The sequence below is a fragment of the Helianthus annuus genome, chromosome 1 (assembly GCF_002127325.2).
Source record: "Helianthus annuus cultivar XRQ/B chromosome 1, HanXRQr2.0-SUNRISE, whole genome shotgun sequence".
Taxonomy (NCBI): Eukaryota; Viridiplantae; Streptophyta; class Magnoliopsida; order Asterales; family Asteraceae; genus Helianthus; species Helianthus annuus.
This window is the reverse complement of record NC_035433.2, coordinates 136,868,879-136,893,448: the sequence shown is the minus strand read 5'-3', so window position 1 is coordinate 136,893,448 and position 24,570 is coordinate 136,868,879. Positions and strand designations below refer to the sequence as shown.

At 35.6% G+C, this 24,570-nt stretch overlaps 1 protein-coding gene across 1 annotated transcript; it reads right to left on the bottom strand.

Annotated features, from left to right (window-relative positions):
* Nucleotides 1-11,607: 11,607 nt before the first annotated feature.
* On the bottom strand, nt 11,608-15,219 carry LOC110879882 (ubiquitin-conjugating enzyme E2 variant 1D). The gene is made up of 4 exons (XM_022128417.2): nt 15,064-15,219; nt 12,872-13,011; nt 12,007-12,132; nt 11,608-11,928 (listed from the first exon to the last, which is right to left on the bottom strand). Exons 1-4 carry the CDS (start codon nt 15,215-15,217, stop codon nt 11,788-11,790), a joined length of 561 nt encoding a protein of 186 aa, XP_021984109.2. The 5' UTR covers nt 15,218-15,219; the 3' UTR covers nt 11,608-11,787.
* Between the last annotated feature and the right edge of the window lie 9,351 nt (nt 15,220-24,570).

The following is a 24,570-nucleotide window of genomic DNA, read 5'->3' as shown; positions in this document are numbered from 1 at the left end:
TGAGATTTCACTTTTGCGCATACATCGTACTATTACTTTTCATACGGTTATACATCATTAGCATGCATAATTTCACGTAATTTTATTTACGCTTTTGTAACAATGAGCAGAGACATATCACCGAGATAGGAGTGATTTCCTTACCTTGACGATTAACTCCGCTTCTTTTCTCATCTTACAACGACCTCACCAACGGATTTGGGGTGATTCCCTTACCTAAGTGATCGTTACCAATGCTTTCTTTTAAAAGACTATATTATGTAAAAAAAAATACGTCATGTTTTGTATCTAAATCATTTATCACTAGTCAAGTCCCTAATTGTTTCAAAATGCATTGTTATATAAATGAATATCCTATCCTACAATCTATTTTCACGTAGCTCACACACACAAAATTCTTAACTTACACCATAAACGCTTATTCCTCGACTTTCAAAATTCACGAAACGCTACTTATCAACCTAGACGGTCTAATAAAATCATTGCCCACAAAAGTTCATATTTCACATAATTACTGAAACACGCTCATCTCGCATCACTATACTAAAGAATGCTATTTTTCAATTAAGAATCAAACCAGCTTTTCATACAAAATATTACAAACATTATTCAGTCGATTACTAAAACTTCTTTCAAAATCAATAACACATTTTTATTGAAGGACGCTTTTCCAGCAAAACACTAAGCTCTTTTCTAAGGATCCTCGTTTTCACAAGAACCTCTTAAATTCATAATTTCTTGTTTGATGAAATGAACTTACTTTTGATTGAAAACCTTTTTCCTACACCAATTTACAAAACTCGTGGGCAAGAAGACTTCTTGGAGACCGACCATCCTTGGATTACTTAAACTCTTTTAAAACAAAAGTAGCATTTCCATTCTTTACAAAATGCATTATGCGTAACCAATGAGTACCTTATATCCTTTTTACATATGCAACTATATTCTACATTTCAAACCAAGCTCAATCTAATTTTGATACGATAAACTCAACGTTTCGTTTAAACAACTACACACACGCTCCATCCTACACGTTTTAGTCATTTTAACGCGACAAATTCATTTATAATCGTTCGAATTTACGTACTTAACCTTTTGGACAATTTTATACGCCTAAATCCGTGATGTCCCAACATACACTATATACCTAAATTTAAATACTCATACCTACCCTTACATTCATACGTTTTATGCCTATACTTATAATCGTATTCGTACTTATACTCATACATTTCATGTTTTACTTATACTAATACGTTTCATGATTTTACCTATACTCATATATTTCATGTTTTCACTTATACTCATACGGTGCGTGCTTATACATATACACATACCACTCGTACGTGTTATGTCGATACACATGCTTGCGTGTTTATTCATACCTAAACTTATACTTATGCTCACACTTTCATTCATACTCATGATCCATACATTCGTACCCATACGCGAGCGTAATCCGAGTGATTCGCTTGCGTGGGTCACATACATACTTAAGCATGGACTTGCTTACATACTACATTCTTACACGTGCACAATCTTAATTTTCAAATTATGGATACCCTAATTCATACACAACTAGTACAAGCTATGCGGATCAGACGACGATCAATATAATCACGGGTGCACACGGGATTATAGTGATAGGCGTATGAGAAACCATAGAGTGTACTACTGCGTATGGTAAGACACGAAACGTAACATGACACCGAATACGAGACAGACGTAATATGGTCAAAACACGGTGGATACGCCGCTGGTACATCCTATATATAAGTGTTTTCACCATGTTACTAAACTTTCGTAAAACGTGCCATGAGAAATCCAGTGTTTTGCAGACCTTTTTGGACTTAACACAACTTTAAACAACTCACAAACGCATTATATCCGATTACCCAAGACGAGACCTCATTCTTAACGCGCTACTTTTGTCGATCCGATACGTATGCCATTCTTATACTTGTAATCGTCTATTAAATCAATCGTTCACTTCCATACTCCTATTACTATCCATTATTCTTTCTTTCATACGAACCTCATTCACAAACCAGTCTGTTTAAACGTTTAAATCCTAACTTATCTCATTACCTTTAAAAACCATCCTTCTATTCTTTATTCTTGTGAAAATATACTAGTAGACCATTATTACTTTATTTAAAAATATAAAACCTTCTCGTTCCTCCCAATAAACAATTTTCTTAAGCGAGCATTATGATCAAGTCTCATCTATTCTCTATTTTAAATCTTTAGAAGTCTTCCTCTTAGATTTCGAGGACGAAATCTCCTAAAGTAGGGGAGACTGTAACATCCGTTAAAATGGATTCCCGAAATCCGACCCGTTTTGAATTTTGGATGCTAACCCTTGAAGCTCGAGAGCTTCGCAAAATAATTAACCGTTTAATTCGTTATAAATTCATTAGTTTAATTAATTAAATTAACTAATGTTACAATTAAAAGTTTTATTTTATTTTATTTTTTTTTCTTTCCTAACAAAAAAATAATAATAATAATAATAATAACAATAATAATTTAGTTAGTTTTTAACGTAATAAAAGTTAACCTAGTTAGTAAGTTAAGTTAGTTCAGTTGGTTAACCTCAGGGACTGTTTGTGCAAATTACTTAATTAAACCACTGCAAATTTTGGAACTTGAAGTCTCAATTAACCAAACGACTTCACATTAATTCGAAGTTTCTCCTTTTTGCGCCATAACCTTTCATCTATTAAAGCTTTCTGGCCACTCACATCACCACAACACTCTCTTAAACTCTATTCTTTTCGTATCACTCCCACACTCGCCGGAAAGGTCGGAGGCACCGTCGGAGGCATCGCCGGAGACCGAGAAGACGACCGGAGAGAACCACAACCGGAACCGCCGCCAGAAGATTTGAGGAGCATCAAAGTCGCCGGAAGTATACGTCTGAACTTGAAGACGTTGGCGAGCACAATCGGAAACCGTTTTATCTTCGTTTCGGTATACTCTTATTTTTGTTCATCAATTTGTTGCTCCTGTCGTTTTAAAAAAAAGGAAAAAAAAACAAAGGTAACAAATAAGGAAATCTTGATCTGAACACTAAAAACAAATACACATATGTAGTTTCTGTTTGATCGAGCGATTTAAATGAAAGAGAAAAATATGATCCATGACATCTTATAACCTTTTTAGAAGTCTTAAGGTACTACAGTAAGCTTTTGTCATGAACAGTTCGATTGTATGTTTTTACTATAGTGAAGAAGATAACCTTAATCTTGAGTTTAAATGAAATCAAAATTGAAAACTTTATCAAAACTGTTGATGTAGTCTAGTGGTATTGTCACTGAGTCTTTTTGGAAACTTTATTTTATAATCTTTAATTTTAATAATAAAATCAAATAATTAATGACCTATATTAATTTTTTTTTTTTTTACCTAAAAATATTAATAAGATTAATTTATAATTTTTTTAACATTACATGTTAATAAGGATAGGTTATAAAATCTAATAAATTAGATCGTGTAAACCATGAACTTTAGGAATTTAGCTAAATAACAATGTGATCGTTATGTGATATTTTCATATCTAGGTTAATCGCTTTGTTCGTTTTCTTGGAACACTCCACCTTTACTCGTGCGTTATTCCAAGGATTCTACATACGCAGTCACTGTGAGTATACTCGTACTTTTCCCCTTTTTACTTTTACCACTTTTGGGGTGTAACATGTTTACCTATTGAAACTTACACACGAACTTTTGTCTAAACACATGAACATTCCTATAACATGCTTGTATATGTGATGGCTTGATACTTTAAATTTGGGTGATTCTTATGTGTTGAACTTATCATTAACTTCGTACGAGCCAAACCTTGACATATGTAGCGCTATAGGATTAACGACCCGCCTCTACTGAAACTTTGGTTATGTCATGAGCAAGTTGCGTTTTCTTGGTTTGATATGTTAGACACATGCCATATTTAATGTTTATCTTGAATCGCATGCTTGCTATGAGGGATTGTTCACACTTTTATCTTATGCTATGTATGTACCAAACTTGTATACTCGCCTTTGCCTTTGCATTGAATTGTATTTTAAACATGTTACAGGTTGATGATGATGAAATGAAAGAGGTAGCATGATGCCTAGATACACACTTTAGACGTTAGGTTTAATATGTTGTATCGAATTTTGGTTATGTTGATTTGTTATTTTGATTAAACTTGTTGTTATTTGGATCTTGTATTAATGACTACTTGAAGGTTGGAAATGAAATTTGGATTATTAAATTATTGTCACAAATAGCGTTATGATGTCTCGAGCAATCTTCACACTTCGTCTCATCCCGATGTTTCCGCCATTGGTTGGGGTGTGACACAACTGATGTGCTTCGATTCTACAAAAGGTAATTAAATCAGACTCTTCCTTAATTTCTGAAACGTTATTATTGGGGTAATTATTTGGGAGATAATTGTTAAAATCATGGCATGATTTCGAATGGGCATATTTGAATGAGATAAAAAAAAGTCATATTTTGATTCCACTAGTTGTAAACAATTATATTATGTCTATCATTAATTTTTAGAAAACAAACTCATTTATTTGTATTTTGTAACTCATTATTAGCACCCAATTAGTATTTAAGAAAACAATTTCAATAAATCTTACAAATCAAAAGATGATCTTACAGTTTATATTATGAATTATTGTCTGTATTTTCTTATGGGTATACACATCAAACCGTTTTATTAGGAATGATAATTTATTAAAATTATTATCATTATATCATATATTATAGTATACCATTAATGTTGCCACGTCTTTGTAGTTTTTATTAAATATTTTTATGAATCAAATTCCATGGAATTGGTTTAAGAATATAATCGCATAATGAATTGGTTTAAGAATGTTATTCTGAAATTTATTTTCATCGGTGTTATTTACTAGATGCTTTATTAATATAAACTATACGTTACATAGTATTATCACTAATGTTGGAGTTACGATTATCATTTGAATAACTAGCCTTTGGTAATCGTTTATTATGTCTTTATCAAAATATATTCTGAGATGTATTGGTATTATCTCTTTTAATTGTTTTCACCATAGTTGTCTATAAAGTTTAAATTTTTGAAAATATTATATTTTATCATTGTTATTTTTTATTATGTTAATATAATTAAATTGATATACTGATTATTCACAGTGATCTTAGTAGGATATTATCTATGAAAATTAGAACACTTATATTTATAATTATGGTAATTGAAAAGGTAGGAAGTTAATACCTACCAAAATAGTTTGAATCTTCATGCCTCGTTTGGTTACGTTTTATTGTTTTTGGTAACAAAATCTCAAATCAATGTGTTTTTTTTTCTTGAATCATGATAAGTGATTAAACATAAAGTAAGATACAATATTTTAAACTTAGTAGATTATGGTTTATTGTTGATGTGTTTTTACTTGGATCATGCTTTGGTTCTATGGGTTTAATTTTCCCCAAGCCACCTACTTAGTGTTTTAACTTTTAAGCCCTAGAGTTAATAATTTATGAAACACATATCATTCAATAACACTTCACAATGAAATAATTTTTTTTTGAAACGTGGATTATTGTGTTAGACTTCGCCGTAGAGACTTTATTAAAAATTTTGGGTTCTTTATATCATCATTCATATACAAGTTTACTTATCTGATGATATGTCATTAAAGCATCATGAGGACTAGATGGTAATATGTATTTGTGTTTTAAATTAGTTGATAAATATTTGTATATTAGATATACTTATATCATGATATGTTAATACAAATCATATACGTATTTGTTTATAATTAATGAAAGAAAAGCATGTTATAACGTTATGTATTGCATTGTTAAACTTTGTATATATTATCACTTTTACTGTCATGATAAAATGCTTAGATATGACATCTAAAGTATTACTTCATAAATCTCATTATCAGTTTGGAAAAGGATATACAAATTTCGAACCGATTAATCTTACATGCCTCAATCATGTAGTTATTTCTCATTTTATATGATGTGAAGAGAAAGATTTTTATAAGGAAACTAGATAAAAATTTTCTATTTGTCACGCGTGAGATATGCTCCTGAAGTAGCGATATATAAAATAAAGAGTATGAAAATGTTTAAAGTGATTTTATACTTGCGTGACTGAGTAAAGAATGAAAATCAATGAAAGTTTTAGATTCTATCTCATTTTCTGAAGTGAATGTGATTACATATTGATCATTGTAAAGGTAGTGATTATGGATATAATTGAGAAAGTTGTAATGATGAAATCGGCGATTTAGAATTGTAACGATGATCATGTTACTAATGAGATGGACCACCAAAAGTGGCAAACTATGTAGTGATATAACATGATAGTTTCAAATGATATCTCTCTCGTGTCTTACTTTTGTATTACATACGTGCAAGTAATACATCTACAAACATAAACTAGAAGTTTATGGATCATGATATTTGATTGGCATGACCGGTTAGACCACGCCGAGTCAATGATGATGTGAAACACAATGAAGAACTGAAAGATTCTTCCTGACAATTAAAGATGTCTTTGCTCTAAAAAAGAAATTAATTATTTACCAACCAAGATAGGGTGTGAATCCATAAATATTCTCGAATAAAGAAAGGATACGTGTATCCAAACATGATACCATTTAGTGTTTTTAAATCAATGCATCGTCTAAATGGTTATCAAATCCACAACCTGAAGTTTGTGTGATTGTGGCTTAACTAATGTGATAGCAAGCATATTAATCCAGATTAGTATATTTATTTGGTAATAATGAATTGATTCCCAAGTTATTAACGATCATTGCAATAAGTGTTATTGTTGAGATGATTAGTAAACGTCTACTACTGATTACAAAGCCAATTATCATGAGAGGAGCAAAAGTTCATTTAGGTACATGTAATTTTTCATATAGTACCATTAATTCACATCAAGCCAATAAGTTATAGTTCTCCCCATACAGTTGGTTTTTGGTCAGGAACCAAAGATGTCTCATCAAAGATTTTGGTTGTGTGAGATATATTGAAACTCAATCCACCACACCACACAAAGATGAGGCTTCTAAAACGTTTGAGAATATGTTGGGTATAAATAATCTTCTATTATTGAATACTTAAAGCCATTAGTGAGAAATTTGTTTATGACTCGTTGTTTTTCACTTCAGTGAATGAATGTTCCCAACATTAGGGGGAGATAACAAGCAGTTGGAAAGTGAAAAGTGGAATGAATTATCATGTCATCTTGATCCTTAGACTATAAACGATGAACCAGAAGTTCAAAGGATAATTCATTTACCAATGTTAAAGAACAACTTACCAGACAAGCTCACTGACCTAAATAGAGTGACTAAGTAAGTCACATAATCAACTGCTTATGCTCCAGTTATATTTGGGTCCCAAGAGGACGACCACATAGTTTGTAATAAGTCTATTGCACGCCTAAAGCATGGTAGACTAGTTGATTCCAATAACAAAATTCCTCGAAAATTGGAGCAAATAATTAAGATGGTTAAGTCGAGGTTATAGTAATAAGATCTCCTGAAGAGACAGTAGACATGATGGTTCAAGAAGAACCTCAGGTACCTGAAAATAAAGAGATCACGATAAGTTGTATCATGTCTAAGATATGTATGGAATCGAAATAAAATCGACGTCGTTATACTTTTGTATATAATATAGCGCTTGAAATGATAAAGTGACGAGGATCAAGATTTAAGATCTGCCTATGAATGAAAACATATAAATGATTGGCCATATTGAAAGACACAAATAAGGCGGAGTTGAATTCTCTAATAACATGGAAAGTTTCTGGACCAACAGTCAATACAACTGAAGTTGTAAAATATGGATACAAATGGGTGTTTTATGCGAATCATGTGAAAATTAAACAAAGTGATATAAAGCAAAATTGGTGGCACAAGTATTTTCGCAAAGACCTATAACTGATTATGAAAAGACGTATTCTCTGGTGGTGGATGTATTGGCTTTCCAATATTTAATTAGCCTGGTAATATAAAGAGAGAATTGATATGCGTCTTATGAAAGTTATGAATCACTGGATACTAAAAGTTTACATGAAAGTCCCTCAAGGATTTAATTTATTAAAATCATGTAAAATAAGTTCTCGAGAACGATATGATCGCTGTATACAGATTCATATTTGAATACGTTGAATATAACTGGAACACTTGCTGAGTATCCTAAAGCATTTAAGTGCTTATAAGGTTAGTTGAAACATCTTATGGATGTAATTTTTGTGCATCAATGAACATACATAGAAAACTTGTACTTGGTGATTAGGGTATCTCAATGTACAGTGTACAAGCATGGTACAATATGTATTATACAAATAAAGCAAGTGTTCAATACATCCTTGCATATGATATAGAAATCAATGAGGATGTTTATGTAACAGAACTCTTAAAGAGTGTATGCACATACATTGTTTTTCAAAGTGGAAAGAAGTAAGTGAATGATTGTAAATGCCTGAAGCATTGATTTCAAAACATCATGTATCTTTATAAACTTAAAAAGATAGTATGGATAAAACAGTTGGGTTGAGTGTTGTACAACTCATGAGATATTCTGATAAAATAGCAATATGAGTTAATATCATCCATCTTTATCAAAAGTCATCTCCTAAAAGTTCACTAGAATCGCAGTTTACAGTGATGATGTCTAGGCACCATCGAGAGAAACTGTTGAGCTTTTAGAGGGGGAATTTTGAATGACCCTGACTCAGTCTAGTTACTACTCAACCTATAGTTCGAGTATATTTGTGATCATATTTTTATCCATTGATCAAACTACATCCAGAAGATGCTGGGACATTATAGTATGGATAAAACTGAACCTTAAAGTATGCTAAAGGTTGTTCAGACACTTTTTATAAGAAATGACTATTCTCCTCTCCTACCAAAGTAAGGATTCTCATTCCAAAAGTACCATGGCTAAAGTGAAATTGTGCATTGATATTTCTTCCTAGCTATGCATGATTATATATATCTTTTATTTGAATTTATAAACATGATATAGCACATGTCCAGTGAGGAGACCTTCGAATGGTAAAGAAGATATGTCGATACTCTAAAGGTAAGAATGATATGTGCCTAGATTTTACTAACTCATGAAAACTAGTTTTGTTAGTCTTGTAGATGTAAAGAATGTAACACAACATAGTTGTGGATCTTATGGTATTTGTTCGTAAGAGGAAGCACTAGAAGTATCACAAGAAGATTTTATAACATTATTCAACATAAAGGATTGCACTTCAAGGCATCAAGCGACAAACATTCTACAAAAGTTTTGAGCAACTTTCAAGGAAGATGGACACACGTCACTTAAAGGATGCATATTATAATGAGGGGGGGATTTATTCAAGTTGCACTCTTTTTCCCTCACTAAGTTTTGTCTCATTTGGGTTTTCTTAGTAAGGTTTTTAATGAGGCAACATATCTGATCAAGAAGTATCAGGAGAAGAAAATACGCGCTGCACTCTTTTTCCCTTAGCTGAGGTTTTGTCCCACTGGGTTTTCCAAAGCAAGGTTTTTAATGAGGCAGCATCTCAAAGCATATTAAGTTGATAACCAATGGGGAGTGTTATAAATATATTATGTTATGTGGTTATCAACTCCATAAATAGATTGACTTGTTCTCCAAGATTTATCTCTTATAAATATTCATTGTAATTCTTTGGTAAAGATATATCTATCAATGAAATATGAGTCTCTTTCCCCTACATCTCTTTCTTTTATCGTTTGCTATTAGGTTAGTTTCACAACACTAACCAACTAAACCCACAACCCAAAGCAAGTTAACGTGTTCAATCGATTTGACACTTATACACTTCAATTTACCGTAGCTTACCGGTCTAGACGACAGTTTGAAACTTGGAACCCGTCATATAACTCAAACCAATCTTTAGCATTTTTTTTTCTTCATTTTTAAAATATATTATATTTTATCAAAAATTTTATTTACCAACTATAAATTAACAACATTTTGGTGCATAGAAGGGTTATACCATATGCTGCTTATTGTGGTTAAAAAAAATTAGATATTACACTTTTAACCTAAAACAATTTGATTTTTTTTTTACTTTTAGCCTAGAAGTTTTCTTCTTTTTTAATTGAGTAAACTGCCATTTTGGTCCCTGTGGTTTGGTCAATTTTGCCACTTTAGTCCAAACTCAAACTTTTTGCATCTGGGTCCCTGTGGTTTCAGTTTTATTGCCATTTTGGTCCAAAAATGAAATCAGGTCATATTTGTCTTATAAAATCCTGTTATTTTGTCATTTTCCGCAAGGGCAAAATGATCATTTCTTTTTTATAAATAAATACCATATTTTATAAGACAAATATGACCTGATTTGCCCCTGAGGAAAATGACAAAATTACAGGATTTTATAAGACAAGTATGGTAGATTTCATTTTTGGACCAAAATGGCAATAAAACTGAAACCACAGAGACCCAGATGCAAAAGGTTTGAGTTTTGAACTAAAGTGGCAAAAGTAACCAAACCTCAGGGACCAAAATGGCAATTTACTCTTTTTAATTTAACCTCACAGTATTTTTTACTTTCAGCTTTGATCGCCTGTAATTTTAATATTTCGCAAAATTTTCGTTTTACGTTTTGTTGTAAATTTTGCGAGTAAACACGACACGACAATTGTGTGTGGTTCAACGTTTCGTTCTAAATTTTGCGAGTTAACATGACACAACATGTGCGTCCCCCCTTATGCTGTCTATTTTTTCCCGTTTGACTGGTTCGTAGCAACGCGCAGATCCTAAATCGAGTTAGTTATTATTCTATATGTTTTACGTTTCGTTCTAATTTATCTGGATTAACACGCTGCAACTTCAGTGTTGGTGATCACTGGCGATGATATGGCATTGATGCTATTTGTCACGATTTTAACCCCCCACCGTAACCGGGGTGGTTAATACTAGTTCTTTTAAATTTCTGAATACATACCAAGATTTGAATGGAAAAAATATTGATTTCAAACTCCAAAACAACAAAGCATCAATATCAGCTGGGTCGATATATCATTTTTCTAAATCAATAATTAGCAACTTGGTCCCAAAATAAATAAATAAATAAATAAACCCGGTTAAACCAGACTCTAAATCCCCTTAAATACTATTCTTCCCAATTTAGACCTGTGTTTTGTTACAGCAAACAACCCACACCCAGATAGAAGTGTCCAAAACACGAGAACAAAACTATGAAACCATAAAACCAAACGGACGACTGTATACCGGTTATGACAGTTAAATTTCTTTTAACAAAATAAATCTAATGGTGGTGGGAGGTGTTTTGTCGTCGTGGCACTCGCAATGCAAAACACTCCCATCAGCATCAGTGGCGAAGCTTGAATTTTTTTACGAGGGGGGTCGAAAACGTATATACCCAAAAATTTCTATAGAACCGGGGGTCGAAAACATATATACCCAAAAATTCCTATACGAAAACTACATATATAACACTACTGGCCGAAAAGTTCGGGGGGGGGGGTGGTCGGGCGCCCCTCCCGGCCCCATCAAAGCATCGCCCTTGATCAGCATGATAATACAATCTCAATCAAGACCAGAAAACGTAACTAAACGAAATTACATACATATAATATTAAACATTTGACACAAACAAGAACCCCATGAATCAAACATCATATGAAGAAGAAACAACTACTAGTCACAATAGAAATAACGCTTCTTCAAAGCATCATCTTCATCCTCTACATTAAAACCATTACCATTATCTATATATAATATCCCCTAGAAAAAAGTACCTTCTGGTGGCTGAACAAGCTTCCGGTTGTGTGGGGCCGACATTTCTTTCTTCAGTTGCGTCAGTATATCTTCCATCGTGTACTCCCTCTGCCAATTCGCTAGTATCCCAAACTTCTTTGGTTCCACCTGCAAAATCGTTTGGTCAAACAAAAGCTTTGACAGTTTGACCCGAACCCACCTTAACAAATTTTTTAATTCATATACCACTCCAGTTTCATGGTTGACACAAGTCATGTTGACTCGAGAATGAAAACGAACAGTCGGGGGCTTCTCTGGGTAATCTTTGTCACAGAATAGCTTCAACGTATAAATTCGGCCTTCATGTACAGACTGAAAAACACCACACAAATTGTTGTTAGACACATACTAAATAAAATAATAAACATAAAAACATTTAATCGAAAATAACAGTCACATTGTACAAGTGGGATCACAAAATGGGAAGATTATATGAAAGGTCAATTTAGTAAATTAACTGGAAGAGTAAAATGCCATTTTCATCCCTGAGGTTTGGCCAGTTTTGCGACTTTCATCCAAAGGTTCGTTATTTCGCATTTGGACCCAAAAGGTTTGAAATCTTGTCATTTTCATCCGGCTCGTTAACTCCGTCCATTTTTCTCCGTTAATTCAGGGGTATTTCTGTCTTTTTCGTTAACTTAAAGGGCAATTATGTCTTTTTCACTTTATGTACAAGCACATAGCATAATGTACAATTATTCAAAAGACCGAATTGCCCTTTAAGTTAACAAAAAAGACGGATATACCCCACGGAGAAAAAATGCATGGAGTTAACGAGCCGGATGAAAATGAGAAGATTTTAAACCTTTTGAATCCAGATGCGAAAAAACAAACGTTCGGATGAAAGTCGCAAAACTGGCCAAACCTCAGGGGACGAAATGGCATTTTACTCTAATTGGTATTACAAAGCAAAATTAATTTTATCGCTCCCTCCAAAAAGAAATTAAAGCTCAATTTGATTTCAACCCACACAAATTTACCATTACATGATCCGACCCATGGCCATTGCTAAACGCGGTAAAACTTAACCTACGCAAGAAAGAAAACTTACGTTGTGAGGTCCGATAATGGTGCCGGTCCAAGAACGCATATAAATGTCATCCCCATCATCCATTCCGTAGCTCACGGTACCATCTCCGATGCCCTTTTCTCCACGCTCGAGTTCCTCCAATAACCTGAAGTTCCTTGGTACTGCAACCAAATTTAACAATTTGAGAAACGAGTTCGGATTGAAGCGGGTCAATTTTCAGTATGGGGTCAAACTGTGTCGAGGTTAGGTGGACCTGCTAACACTTTTTAAATTAGTTAACTGTGATTATAGAAACCAATATTATTGTAATCATAATCTAAACTTTTTAACGGAGCCATTTAGGAGGGTGTATGTATAAAAGTAGACTTTGTGTGGTTTTCAACACGTATCCACTTGACTTGTTCCTCCTTTGAGTTAGAAAAAAAGTGTCTGGCCCGTTCAACCAGTTTTCAGATAAAATAAAACTCAAATCACCATCAACTGAGATAATTCTTTGAATATAACAATTTAGGTAGTACGAATTGAAAAATAGACCTTGTATAATTGTTGACACCAGTGTTGTAAAAATCGCGACTAGGCGGCGATTACTCGCTAGTCGGCCAGTGACTGAGTAATTTTTCGTTGATCAGTCCATTAGTCGGGCCTAGTTGGTCCTAGTCGGGCCTAGTCAGACCTAGTCGGCCAGCCAAAAATCGGCGATTCCAACCAGATTCCGGCAAAAAACCTGTATATTCCGGCTAAAACCTCTAAATTCCGGCCAGTTTCCAACCGAACCATGTGAATTCCAACAATTAATCTTGTATCAGTATACTTAACAAAATGAGTTGAGTAAGAGTTAAAACCTAGCTACTTAAAATATATACCTATAAAAATGTGTATATGTATACATAAAACTGAAAATTACATATAAAAAACCCGATCCGATTAATCCGGAATTCCCGATTAATCTCGAGTAATCCCGAGTAGTCGCTAGTCCCCACCTCACCGGCCGACTAGCGACTAGCAAGTTCTCCAACCTTGGTTGATACTAACAAGTAGATGTGAACCCATAAATACTGGATATAGATGTACAAATAAATTGATCAAAATCTGCATATAAACTACTTTTGTACAAATTGTACATGAATTCTAACTTTCTGATCTTAAATCCCCAAAATGAAGCATTCTTCTGCTATAAAACGAAGTATTGAACTATTAACCAACAAACTTGCCATTAAAAAGTTGAAACTCATAGTCTCTCGGAAATGTAACAAGAATTTTTGGTCAAAATCTTTAGATGCTTTACATCACATGCCTCACGTAACATAAAACTATCACCCCCATAAAATTTATTACGACAGCAGCCTACAAGTTCACGAATGACTGCATAAGAACCTAAGCATTTAAATGTAAAGTTAACCTTATATTCATCGTGTCTCAAATAAATGTCGGAAATTCTTTAAACAAGCCTGTAAGAATAATGTAATCTCTCTTAACTGAACAACCCTTTTACATAATCCTTCCATTCCCGAAACACAGTCCATATATTTCACCCGAGTGATCACTCAACTTTACAAACCATTTCACTTAAACCGACTTGCGTTCTTGCGAAAATAAAAACAGTCACTCAACTACTCAAGTACACTAACTTTAGCATAGAATTTCACAGTAATCAACATTCATTTGCAATGGAAATTCACAAGAAATATTTTAAAAAGTCAATCAACCTACTTGACTTTCTAATTTTCTAGTTAGTTGCTATCCAAATTGAAGGATAAAACCAGCCTTTTGGGGACCAACAACAATACAAAAAGACAATTCTACTGGTCCCTAAAGTAAATATCAATGATCCTAACAATATCAAGTCAAAATCACAAACATATGACCTAACCCTAGTCAACATCCTAACAAATCAAAGGGATGGATCATGGATGAATCGATATTGACCTAAAAATCAAGATTCAACACCAGCTACAAAAACATAATCAACATCAATAAAGATATTTGTATTTTATAAAATCGAAAAAACAAAAACCCCCCAAAACCTAAAATCGAAGTTGAAACATGAAACAGATTAACAATCTTTGTTGAAAATAAGTTACGAATTAGGCAAATATGTTAAACAGACTAAAGAAGAATGAAAATCTAGCAAATGAAGAGCGGATTATGCAGAAAGATGAAGAAAGGGAGAAGATTGAATAGGAAAGTAAAGAAGATGGTGATGAGAAACTGACCGACAACACTGGATCCTCCTGAACCGAGCGTCATGAGTTGAGTAAATGGTGTTTGATCGATCGATCGATCTGATCGAGGAGGAGGTGGAGAAGAGAGACGAACGCAGAATCTAATAAACAAATAAGAGGTGGGTGGATAAAGAAGAGGGATCATATAAATTAATATAAATTTGAGAAATTGGTATATAATAATCTCACCTATATCTTATCGGCCATTAATAATTCATATCAGAGTATTCACCCCACCAGTCCGACCTTTCACCTATTTTTCCTACAACGGTCCTTTGTTAAAAAAACTTAACGGAGTTAAGTTTTTTTCCAAATTACAAACAGATTTTTTAGGGCTTTTGATTAGAACGACGATACGAGTCCATTGATATAAAACCTGCCTCGAAACGGTGCTCCAAACGATGAAAACGAAGCTTCAATTCGGGTGTTTAAATTTCCAATTAACCAAAATCAAGTCACTCGGACACCATTTCGAAGTAAGTTTTACATCAACGAACTCATATCATCGTTCTAATCAAAAGCCCTAAAAAATCTCTTTGTAATTTGGAAAAAAGCTTAACCCCGTTAAGTTTTTTTAACGGGGGACCATTGTAGAAAAAATAGGTGAAAGTTGGGATTGGTGGGGGAATATTCTGAGGTGGGATTATTAATGGCCAATAAGGTCTAGGTGCGATTATTACAGGCCAATTCCCCTATAAACTAAGGGTCTATTTGTTTATCTCTTAACGAGCCCTTTTAATGGTCAGACATCTTTCTGGTTCAACATTTAATGGTTTAGACTGTTTGTTTTGTGAGCAGATGTCAGAATGGTTTAGACTGTTTGTTTTGTGAGCAGATGTCAGAATGGTTCAGACATTTGCCTCTGAATGGTTAAGTTTTATACTGAGTCTGAACGGTTAAGACCTCTAATTCGAATTGGTACATTTGCCTCTGAACGATTAAGCATTATACTGGCTCTTAATGGTTCAAACCTCTTACTAGTTCAGCACTTAACCATTCAGAAGTTTTCAAGCAACCCTAACATAAAAAAATTTATTGTAGTTTAATAAATGAAAATTTAAAAGTTTTAAAACCATATAAACTTATGTTCAAGTTACGTTGATTTAATATATTGGGAGAGTATCACGAAACAATTTGTGTGCCAAGGGGAGAATTTCATTCAAAATTAGACCGTGATATTTTGGAAAATATAATGTTAAAACAATTGAAGAAATAACTAGAAAAAAAGGATATTTTCGTCTTTTCTCACTTGAACTCTTTCCGCCTTTGATTTTAAACATCTATAACTTATTCATACGTTGATATTTTTTTTTTTAAAGATTACACTGTATTAACGAGTATATCATTCTTTTAATTCAAACAATCTATAGTTTTCTTAAAAAAAACTACAGGATTTAAATACCTAGTACTCATTACGTGATTTTGAATAGTAGTAAGTGACTAAGTGATTTGAATACCCATTACGTGATTACGTGATTTCATTATGGTATTTTTGTGAAACCTCACTAAGTGATTACGTAATTACGTAAAAACAAACATGTAATACATAATATTTCATATAGAATACCTAATATTTGAGGTATAATCATGTATTAAGGATAAATTATATACAAAACGTTAGCCAAATCAACCTATAATAACTACATAATATCGTAAATTAGAGATTTAATCACGTAATAAAGCATAAACAATCAAGTTCTTATTATTGAATATTTAATCATGTAATAAGCATAATTGTAATAACATTAGTTATAACAAATCATATAGAATGTGTAATTACGTAATGAATTTATATTGAATATGTAATGATTTATGTTGAATGTGTAACCATGTAATGGGAATTCAAAAATCACATAATCATGTACTGGGTATTCAAAATCCTTAAATTTCTTTAAGAAAAATTATAGCAATATGTTGCTCGAGTTAAAGATAATGAAATGTTCATCAATACGTTGTAATTTAAAAAAAATATTATCGTATGAAAAAGTTATACCCGTTTAACTCCAAACATGTCTTTGATTAGGATGGGTAAACTTAAAAAACTTACGGGGGTGAAGACGATTGCTCCTTTAACTCCAAACATATCTTTGACTCCATAGTTGCTGCATTTCAAGCTGTATTTATGTCCTTTGTCTGATCAACGAAACATGTAATTACGTGTTCCAGATTCTATGGATCAATTTGTGTTTTTGTTTGCTTACGAATGTGTTGTTTTTGTATAAGTTTGTATCAACTACAAAAATATATTGTTTCATAATCTGTAAAAAAGTGTTGCAGTTGTAAATTCATGTATGTCGTTTCATGAAACTCATGTTTATGATTCGTATTTATGGTTGTAGCGTTTGATTCCAATCCAAAAAAAAAACAGAGTTTGAGCCATGCAAAAGTACCCAAAACTAGGGGTGTGAAAAAAAAAACCGAATTAACCGAACCATAACTGAATTAATCGACAAAACCAAACCAAATCAAAAGTCGGTGGGTCGGTTAATGTTTTTTTTTTTTGAAAACCGAAAGTAGCGGGTCGGTTATGGTTATCAATGTTTCCATACCCACCATAACTGAACCGAACCGACATGTAATAAATCTTTGTAGGATTTAGGACTTTTCACCATATTTTTAATATTTGATGTTTTCATTGAAGTTTTTTAGTATTTATGGGATTTTCAAATCATTTTGTGGTTTTTTTTTTTTTGGTAAAGGGTTACCCCGGTGATTTTAAAATCGTTTTATGGTTTTGGTTGAATGTTTATTTGAATTTATAGAATCTATCATATCACTTTATTTGAATATTCAATAATAATTGGTATTAATGTTATAGATTATATATATTTTTTAATATTTTTTAATATACTACTATATACAAATATGTAATAACAATTTATTCAATGTTAAAAAAAATTAGCTAATTTTAGCTAGGGTAAATACACAATTAACCACCCACAACCGACCCGCTATAACCATCAAAACCGATTAACCATAACCGCCATAACAGATCGGTTATGGTTATGGTTATGATTATCCATTAACCGACATCACGGTTATGGTTATGGTTTTAGGTCAAAACCGACCCATGCATACCCGTTGTCACACCCCAACCGATGGCGGAATCATCGGGGCGCGGCACTGAGCGAAACAGATTGTCCAGAAGTTTCCACAACAACTTTAATATAAATTCAGTTTAAATGACACGTCCCATACCGTGTCCCAAATAAATAACAAGTTATCATAGAAAGCAACCAGGCAAATAATTCCGTTCCGACAACTCAGATTCAATTATTATTACAGACAATTGTTTATTATTTCTAGACTCCCTAGCCTCGATTTCATCACCATGCGCCTAAGCATCCTAGCAACTTAAGCACCTGTCACATACGTTAAAATAAAGTCAATACATAAAATGTAAAGGTGAGCACAAAAGTTTGATAATAGCATATAGAGTTCGAATAGTTTACGCATAACCAGGCACGTACACAGAGGAAAACGATGCATGTTAATTATCGACATGGGACCATCGATACCAACGAGTGGGGGTTGACCGTCCGAGACGGTTCGCAATACATGATTACCACCGTAATCCATGCAAGTAATTGTCCTTAACAACCCCCGTGTGAACGGATGCTGAGTCCAAACTATAGTACTATGTTGCTAAGGCAGGTAGATAGCACTCCACGTGTAAACATAATAAACAACATTCATTTACTCAAATGGCACATGCAATCGGTTAGCGTTCAAATAGGTTGTGTTTGATTGTGATTTGATAAGTAACGTATGTAACACCCAAAAGTGTTAAAAGCAAAAGGGATCGAGTATACTCACAGTGATTGATTGTGGATTGAAGGGAGCACTGAGAGTAAGATTAGCCTGAATAGTTCGATAGCATAACGATAAGTAACGCAGAAAAGTAAACAAGTATGGATGGATCGAATGGGCTGGTCGATCGAACGGCAGGTTCGATCGATCGGGCTGTTCGGTCGGCTGGTATGTCTGGTTGGACAGTCCTGTTCGATCGGCCGGCAGGCTCGATCGGTTGGGCCATTCGAGTGGATTGTTTCTTCCTCTGGTGTGTTTGTGTTTGAGGATTTGAACTTTTGAAGTTTTTGTTGCAGTATTTGAGAACACTGAAGTGTTCCTACCTTTCAAGTCGATCGATCGAACGGTTCGTTCGATCGGCTAGCTCACTCGATTGGCTAGGAGCTTCAAAGTTAGTCCCCAACTGAATGTCACTCGATCGAACAGTCTGTTCGATCGGCTGGCATTCCCTACTACGAACGAGTTATGAAAACGATTAAGTGTTGAAGCATAGTATCTCATGATCCGAACAGTAATGTTCATCAATCGAGTGCCATATTCGATCGAACACTACTTCGTCAATACTATACCTCAAAAGTTTGGAAAAGTGAGACGTCATGCGCTAGCCGATCGGCTGGCCCGGTCGATCGGCTGGTGTGTCCGATCGGCTGGGCTGTTCGATCAGCCTAGCCGTTCGGCCAGCAAGTCTGACCTGGTCGGCCTTTCGTCTAACACTTGGTCGTCTGGTTACTTGTCATTATATCGAGGTAGTTTGATAACGAGTTGAACTATGATACCTTCGTTCTTACCCGTCTCTCTGGCTCGGACAGGAATCACCCAAGTCCGGCCGGTGAACGGTTCGGAACGTTGGTTTAGAGTCTAACCCAAAATCGGTGAACCCTGTTCATAGAACCCGAATATTGAACCTTTTAACTTGTTAGAATGATTAGTTAGCCGGTTCAAGCTCCGTTTCTATCGGTTTGAAGGCATTGAGTGTAAAAGAGTTGAAAGAAAGTTAGGATTCCTTCTTTCAATCCTTCACAACTTGTGGATGTTTAGATCTTTGATAGATTTTAACTTGTTTATGTGGAAATCGGTTAGATCTAAGCTAATCATAGTTGAATGAGGCCAAAACATGATGTTCTTCAAGAACACCATGATGACATCACCCAAGAACACCTAGATCTTGGTGATTTCACGGTTAGAATTCAAGTTTTGAAAGATAGAAAGGTGTAGAATCAAGTAATGATAAAAAACGTACAAGAGTTAGAGTGAAAACTTACCGGGATTGAGAGAAATCTGAGAAAAGATGAAGAATAGAAGCTGGCCGGTCAGAACTTTCCAAAAGTGGAAAGTATGACAATGACAGCCCTATTTATAGGCTCCAAAAGAGGAAAGTGGCAGCCGATCGGCCAGGAGCTCCGATCGAGTGGGCTGCTCGATCGGCTGGCAAGATGCTAGCCGATCGGCTGGCCTGTTCGATCCGGATGCTTCCTGTTCGATCCGCGACCCACTTCGAGTATTTTGCGAGGATTTTCGACGTTTCGATTTCGATGGACGCTGATACGAATACGATAGGGTTCCTGGTCAAATTACTTTTAATCCCAACCACTATATCTACATACAAGCATCTACTTTTCGCGCTTCGATGTCGGTTTTGATTGAGTTTGATTGTCTTTCGAGTTTCGATTCGATTTTCGATTGATTTGCTTGAATACCACACCAAACATAAAGTAAACACGCACAAGTAACACATAAGGCACACACACACGTATAACAATTAGGGGTGAGCAAGACAACCGAAATAACCGAACCGTAACCGAATAACCGAAATAACCGAACCGAAAAAACCGAACCGAAACAAAAACCGACGGTTCGGTTTTCAGATTGTTAATAACCGAAAATTTCGGTTCGGTTTTCGGATAAACTTTTTCAATAACCGAAAAAACCGAACCGAACCGATAAGTTACAATCCATATATTTTTATGTTTAAGTTTAAATTGTTTAAGTGTTTAACCCAATGCTAGTAGAAAATGTTAATTTTATTCTTGAATATTAAGTGTTCATAATAAAAACATTATAACTGAAATGATTTATTATTACCTATAAGATATAACAAAATTTAATATAAAAATTAAATTTAATAAAAACTTTGAAGAAACATAAAAATAGATTAGAAGGTTAGGTTTATGTAAAAAATAGTAATTAGAGAGGTTAACTATAATAACTTAAATGTACACATATAAAAAGATTGTTATAATATAAATTATAATCTTTATTTTTTGGATCTTACATAATTTTTTTTCCAAAAACCGAAATAATCGAAAAACCGAACCGAACCGACGTAAAAACCGAAAAACCGAAACCGAAAAAAAACCGAAACCGAACGGTTTTTAAAACCCGAAAACCGACATTTCGGTTTCGGTTTTGATTTTACCCAAAAAACCGAACCGAACCGTGCACACCCCTAATAACAATACCACAATTTGTATAATTCGAGTCTCGAGTTCGATGATTGTTAGATCGGTTTGATTGCTGATTAGTTAACTTTATCGCATTGTTACTTCCTATCATTCACAGTCGTAGATCGGTTCGCGCTAAAACACAGTCGATTACTTCGATTCTTGCTGATTACAACACTTACTCCACATAATACAACTAAAACATAAAATCGACTATTTATAGTCAAAGAAGGTCAAAGTTGACTTGGATTTTGACTTTGACTTTGACATTCGAAAACACGGGGTGTTACAGCCTCCCCTTGTTTAGGGAATTTCGTCCCGAAATTAGGCTCGAAGGCTACACAACGCCGTGATTTACCAATTTGATGCTTCAGATCTATTTATTTAAACAACTGCGGGTACTTGGCCTTCATGTTGCTTTCGAGTTCCCAAGTGAACTCCGCGCCTCGTTTGCCTTCCCATCGGACCTTCACGATCGGGATGCGAGAGCGCCTGAGCTGCTTGGTTTGGCGATCCATGATTTCAACGGGCTTTTCCACGAAGTGTAATGTTTCATTGACCTGAAGATCGTCGAGCGGTACGATTAGATCATGATCAGCAAGGCATTTTCGGAGGTTAGAGACGTGGAAAGTCGGGTGGACGTTACTGAGTTCCTCCGGTAATTCGAGTCTATAGGCGACTTTTCCGATTCTTTCCAGAATCCTAAAAGGTCCAACATATCGAGGCGCGAGTTTCCCTTTCTTGCCGAATCGGACTACACCCTTCCAAGGTGATACCTTTAGGAGTACGTAGTCACCAACTTCAAATTCAAGGGGCTTGCGTCTTTTATCGGCGTAACTTTTCTGTCTGTTCCGAGCTTTTACCAAGTCGTCTCTTATCTGGTGGATTTTGTCAGTCGTTTGATGTAGAATCTCAGGACCGGTTAGTTGCGAGTGACCGATCTCGTGCCACACAATAGGTGATCGACATCTTCTACCATACAAAGCCTCGAAAGGTGCCATTTGGATGCTGGCATGATAACTGTTATTGTACGAGAATTCCACCAATGGCAGGTGTTTGTTCCAACTACCGCCAAAATCTATGACACACGCTCGGAGCATGTCTTCAAGAGTACGGATCGTTCTTTCAGTCTGTCCGCCGGTTTGAGGATGGAATGCAGTACTCAGATTGAGCGACGTACCGAGGGCCGCTTGAAACGTTTCCCACAATCGCGAAGTGAACCGAGCGTCACGGTCTGAAATGATGTCACGAGGCGTACCATGATTATGGATGATCTCGTCGGTGTAGATTTGGGCTAGTCGTTCCACCTTGTAGTCTTCTCGTATCGGCAAGAAGTGGGCTGACTTCGTGAGACGATCGACTATGACCCAAATACTGTCGTGACCTGATGGCGTGGGCGGGAGCTTCGTTATGAAATCCATAGCTATACTCTCCCACTTCCCTATTGGTATCGGCGGTTGTTCGAGTAGACCAAAAGGTCTTTGATGTTCAGCCTTGACTCTTGCGCAAGTTAAACAGCTTCCAACGTACAGAGCGATATCCTTTTTCATACCCGGCCACCAGTACTTATAACGAAGATCCTGGTACATCTTGTCTGCGCCGGGATGAATAGAATACCGGGATTTGTGGGCTTCGTTCATGATAATCTTTCGCAAATCGGTCCGCTTAGGGATCCAAATTCGGTCCAGATAATAGAATATCCCATATGCTTTGCTTACTAACTGAGCCCCATCGTGATAGATTCCCTCTCTCTTTAATGTACGCTCGTTAAAGCAAGCATGTTGAGCTTCGCGAATAAGGGTTTCGAGGTTGTGCTGGGCTTGGATGTTTCGGGTACTGAGCACGTAACTCTTTCTGCTGAGCGCGTCGGCAACCACATTCGCCTTGCCTGGGTGATAACGAATCTCACAGTCGTAATCATTGAGAAGTTCTACCCATCGGCGTTGACGCATATTAAGCTCTCTCTGATTAAAGATATGTTGTAAACTCCTGTGATCAGTGTAGATCGTACACTTAGTGCCATACAGGTAGTGTCGCCAAATCTTCAATGCAAAGACAACCGCGCCTAGCTCGAGGTCATGGGTTGTATAGTTCTTCTCGTGGATCTTGAGCTGACGAGATGCGTAGGCTATAACCTTGTCTCGCTGCATGAGGACACAACCGAGACCAAGGTTAGAAGCATCACAGTAGACAATGAAGTTGTCGCTTCCATCGGGCAGCGTAAGAATCGGTGCGTTGCACAGCATATGCTTGAGGGTTTGAAAGGCGGTCTCTTGTGCGTTTCCCCACACAAAAGTCTTGTCCTTATGAGTAAGAGCGGTAAGCGGCACAGCGATCTTAGAGAATCCTTCGATGAATCGTCGATAATAGCCCGCTAGTCCGAGAAAAGAACGAACTTCGGACGGGTTCTTAGGCGTAATCCAGCTTTTGACAGCTTCAATCTTCACAGGATCGACATGGATACCCCGACTATTCACTATGTGACCCATAAATTGAACCTCTTCCAACCAGAATTCGCACTTGGAGAACTTGGCGTAGAGTTGGTTTCCCTGAAGTAACTCGAGAACCAAACGTAGATGTTGCGCGTGTTCGGCTTTCGATTTGGAATAGATCAAGACATCGTCGATGAACACGATGACGAAACGGTCAAGATAAGGCTTACACACGCGATTCATTAGGTCCATAAAAACCGCGGGTGCGTTGGTTAGACCAAAGGGCATAACAACAAATTCGTAATGGCCATAACGGGTTCGGAAAGCAGTTTTGGGAATGTATTCCTCTTGAATCCGTAGCTGATGATACCCTGAACGCAGGTCGATCTTAGAGAAACATGCTGCACCTTGTAGCTGATCAAACAGATCGTCAATTCGGGGCAAGGGGTATCGGTTCTTAATGGTTAGCTTATTCAATTCCCGATAGTCGATGCACATCAGGAACGACCCGTCCTTCTTTTTGACGAAAAGGACTGGCGCGCCCCAAGGAGAGGTGCTTGGGCGAATAAAGCCTTTTTCGAGTAATTCCTGGAGTTGGTTCGGGAGTTCCCTCATTTCGGATGGAGCGAGTCGATAAGGGGCTTTGGCAACGGGGTTAGCTCCAGGAATGAGGTCGATACGAAAGTCGATATCACGACTAGGTGGTAGTCCGGGAAGATCATCAGGGAACACCTGAGGAAATTCACGAACCACTGGAACATCTTTAACTTCAACTTTCTTTTTCTTTCCCTTCTCCGCTACTACAATGTTGGCCA

What these genes read in the sequence shown, in the direction of transcription:
- LOC110879882 (XM_022128417.2), bottom strand. Translation starts at nt 15,217, where the DNA reads ATGATCCCTCTTCTTTATCCACCCACCTCTTATTTGTTTATTAGATTC. An exon ending in AGGAGGATCCAGTGTTGTCG is followed by an intron (nt 13,012 to 15,063) that starts GTCAGTTTCTCA and finishes ATTTGGTTGCAG; the next exon opens with TACCAAGGAACTTCAGGTTA. An exon ending in CCATTATCGGACCTCACAAC is followed by an intron (nt 12,133 to 12,871) that starts GTAAGTTTTCTT and finishes GGTGTTTTTCAG; the next exon opens with TCTGTACATGAAGGCCGAAT.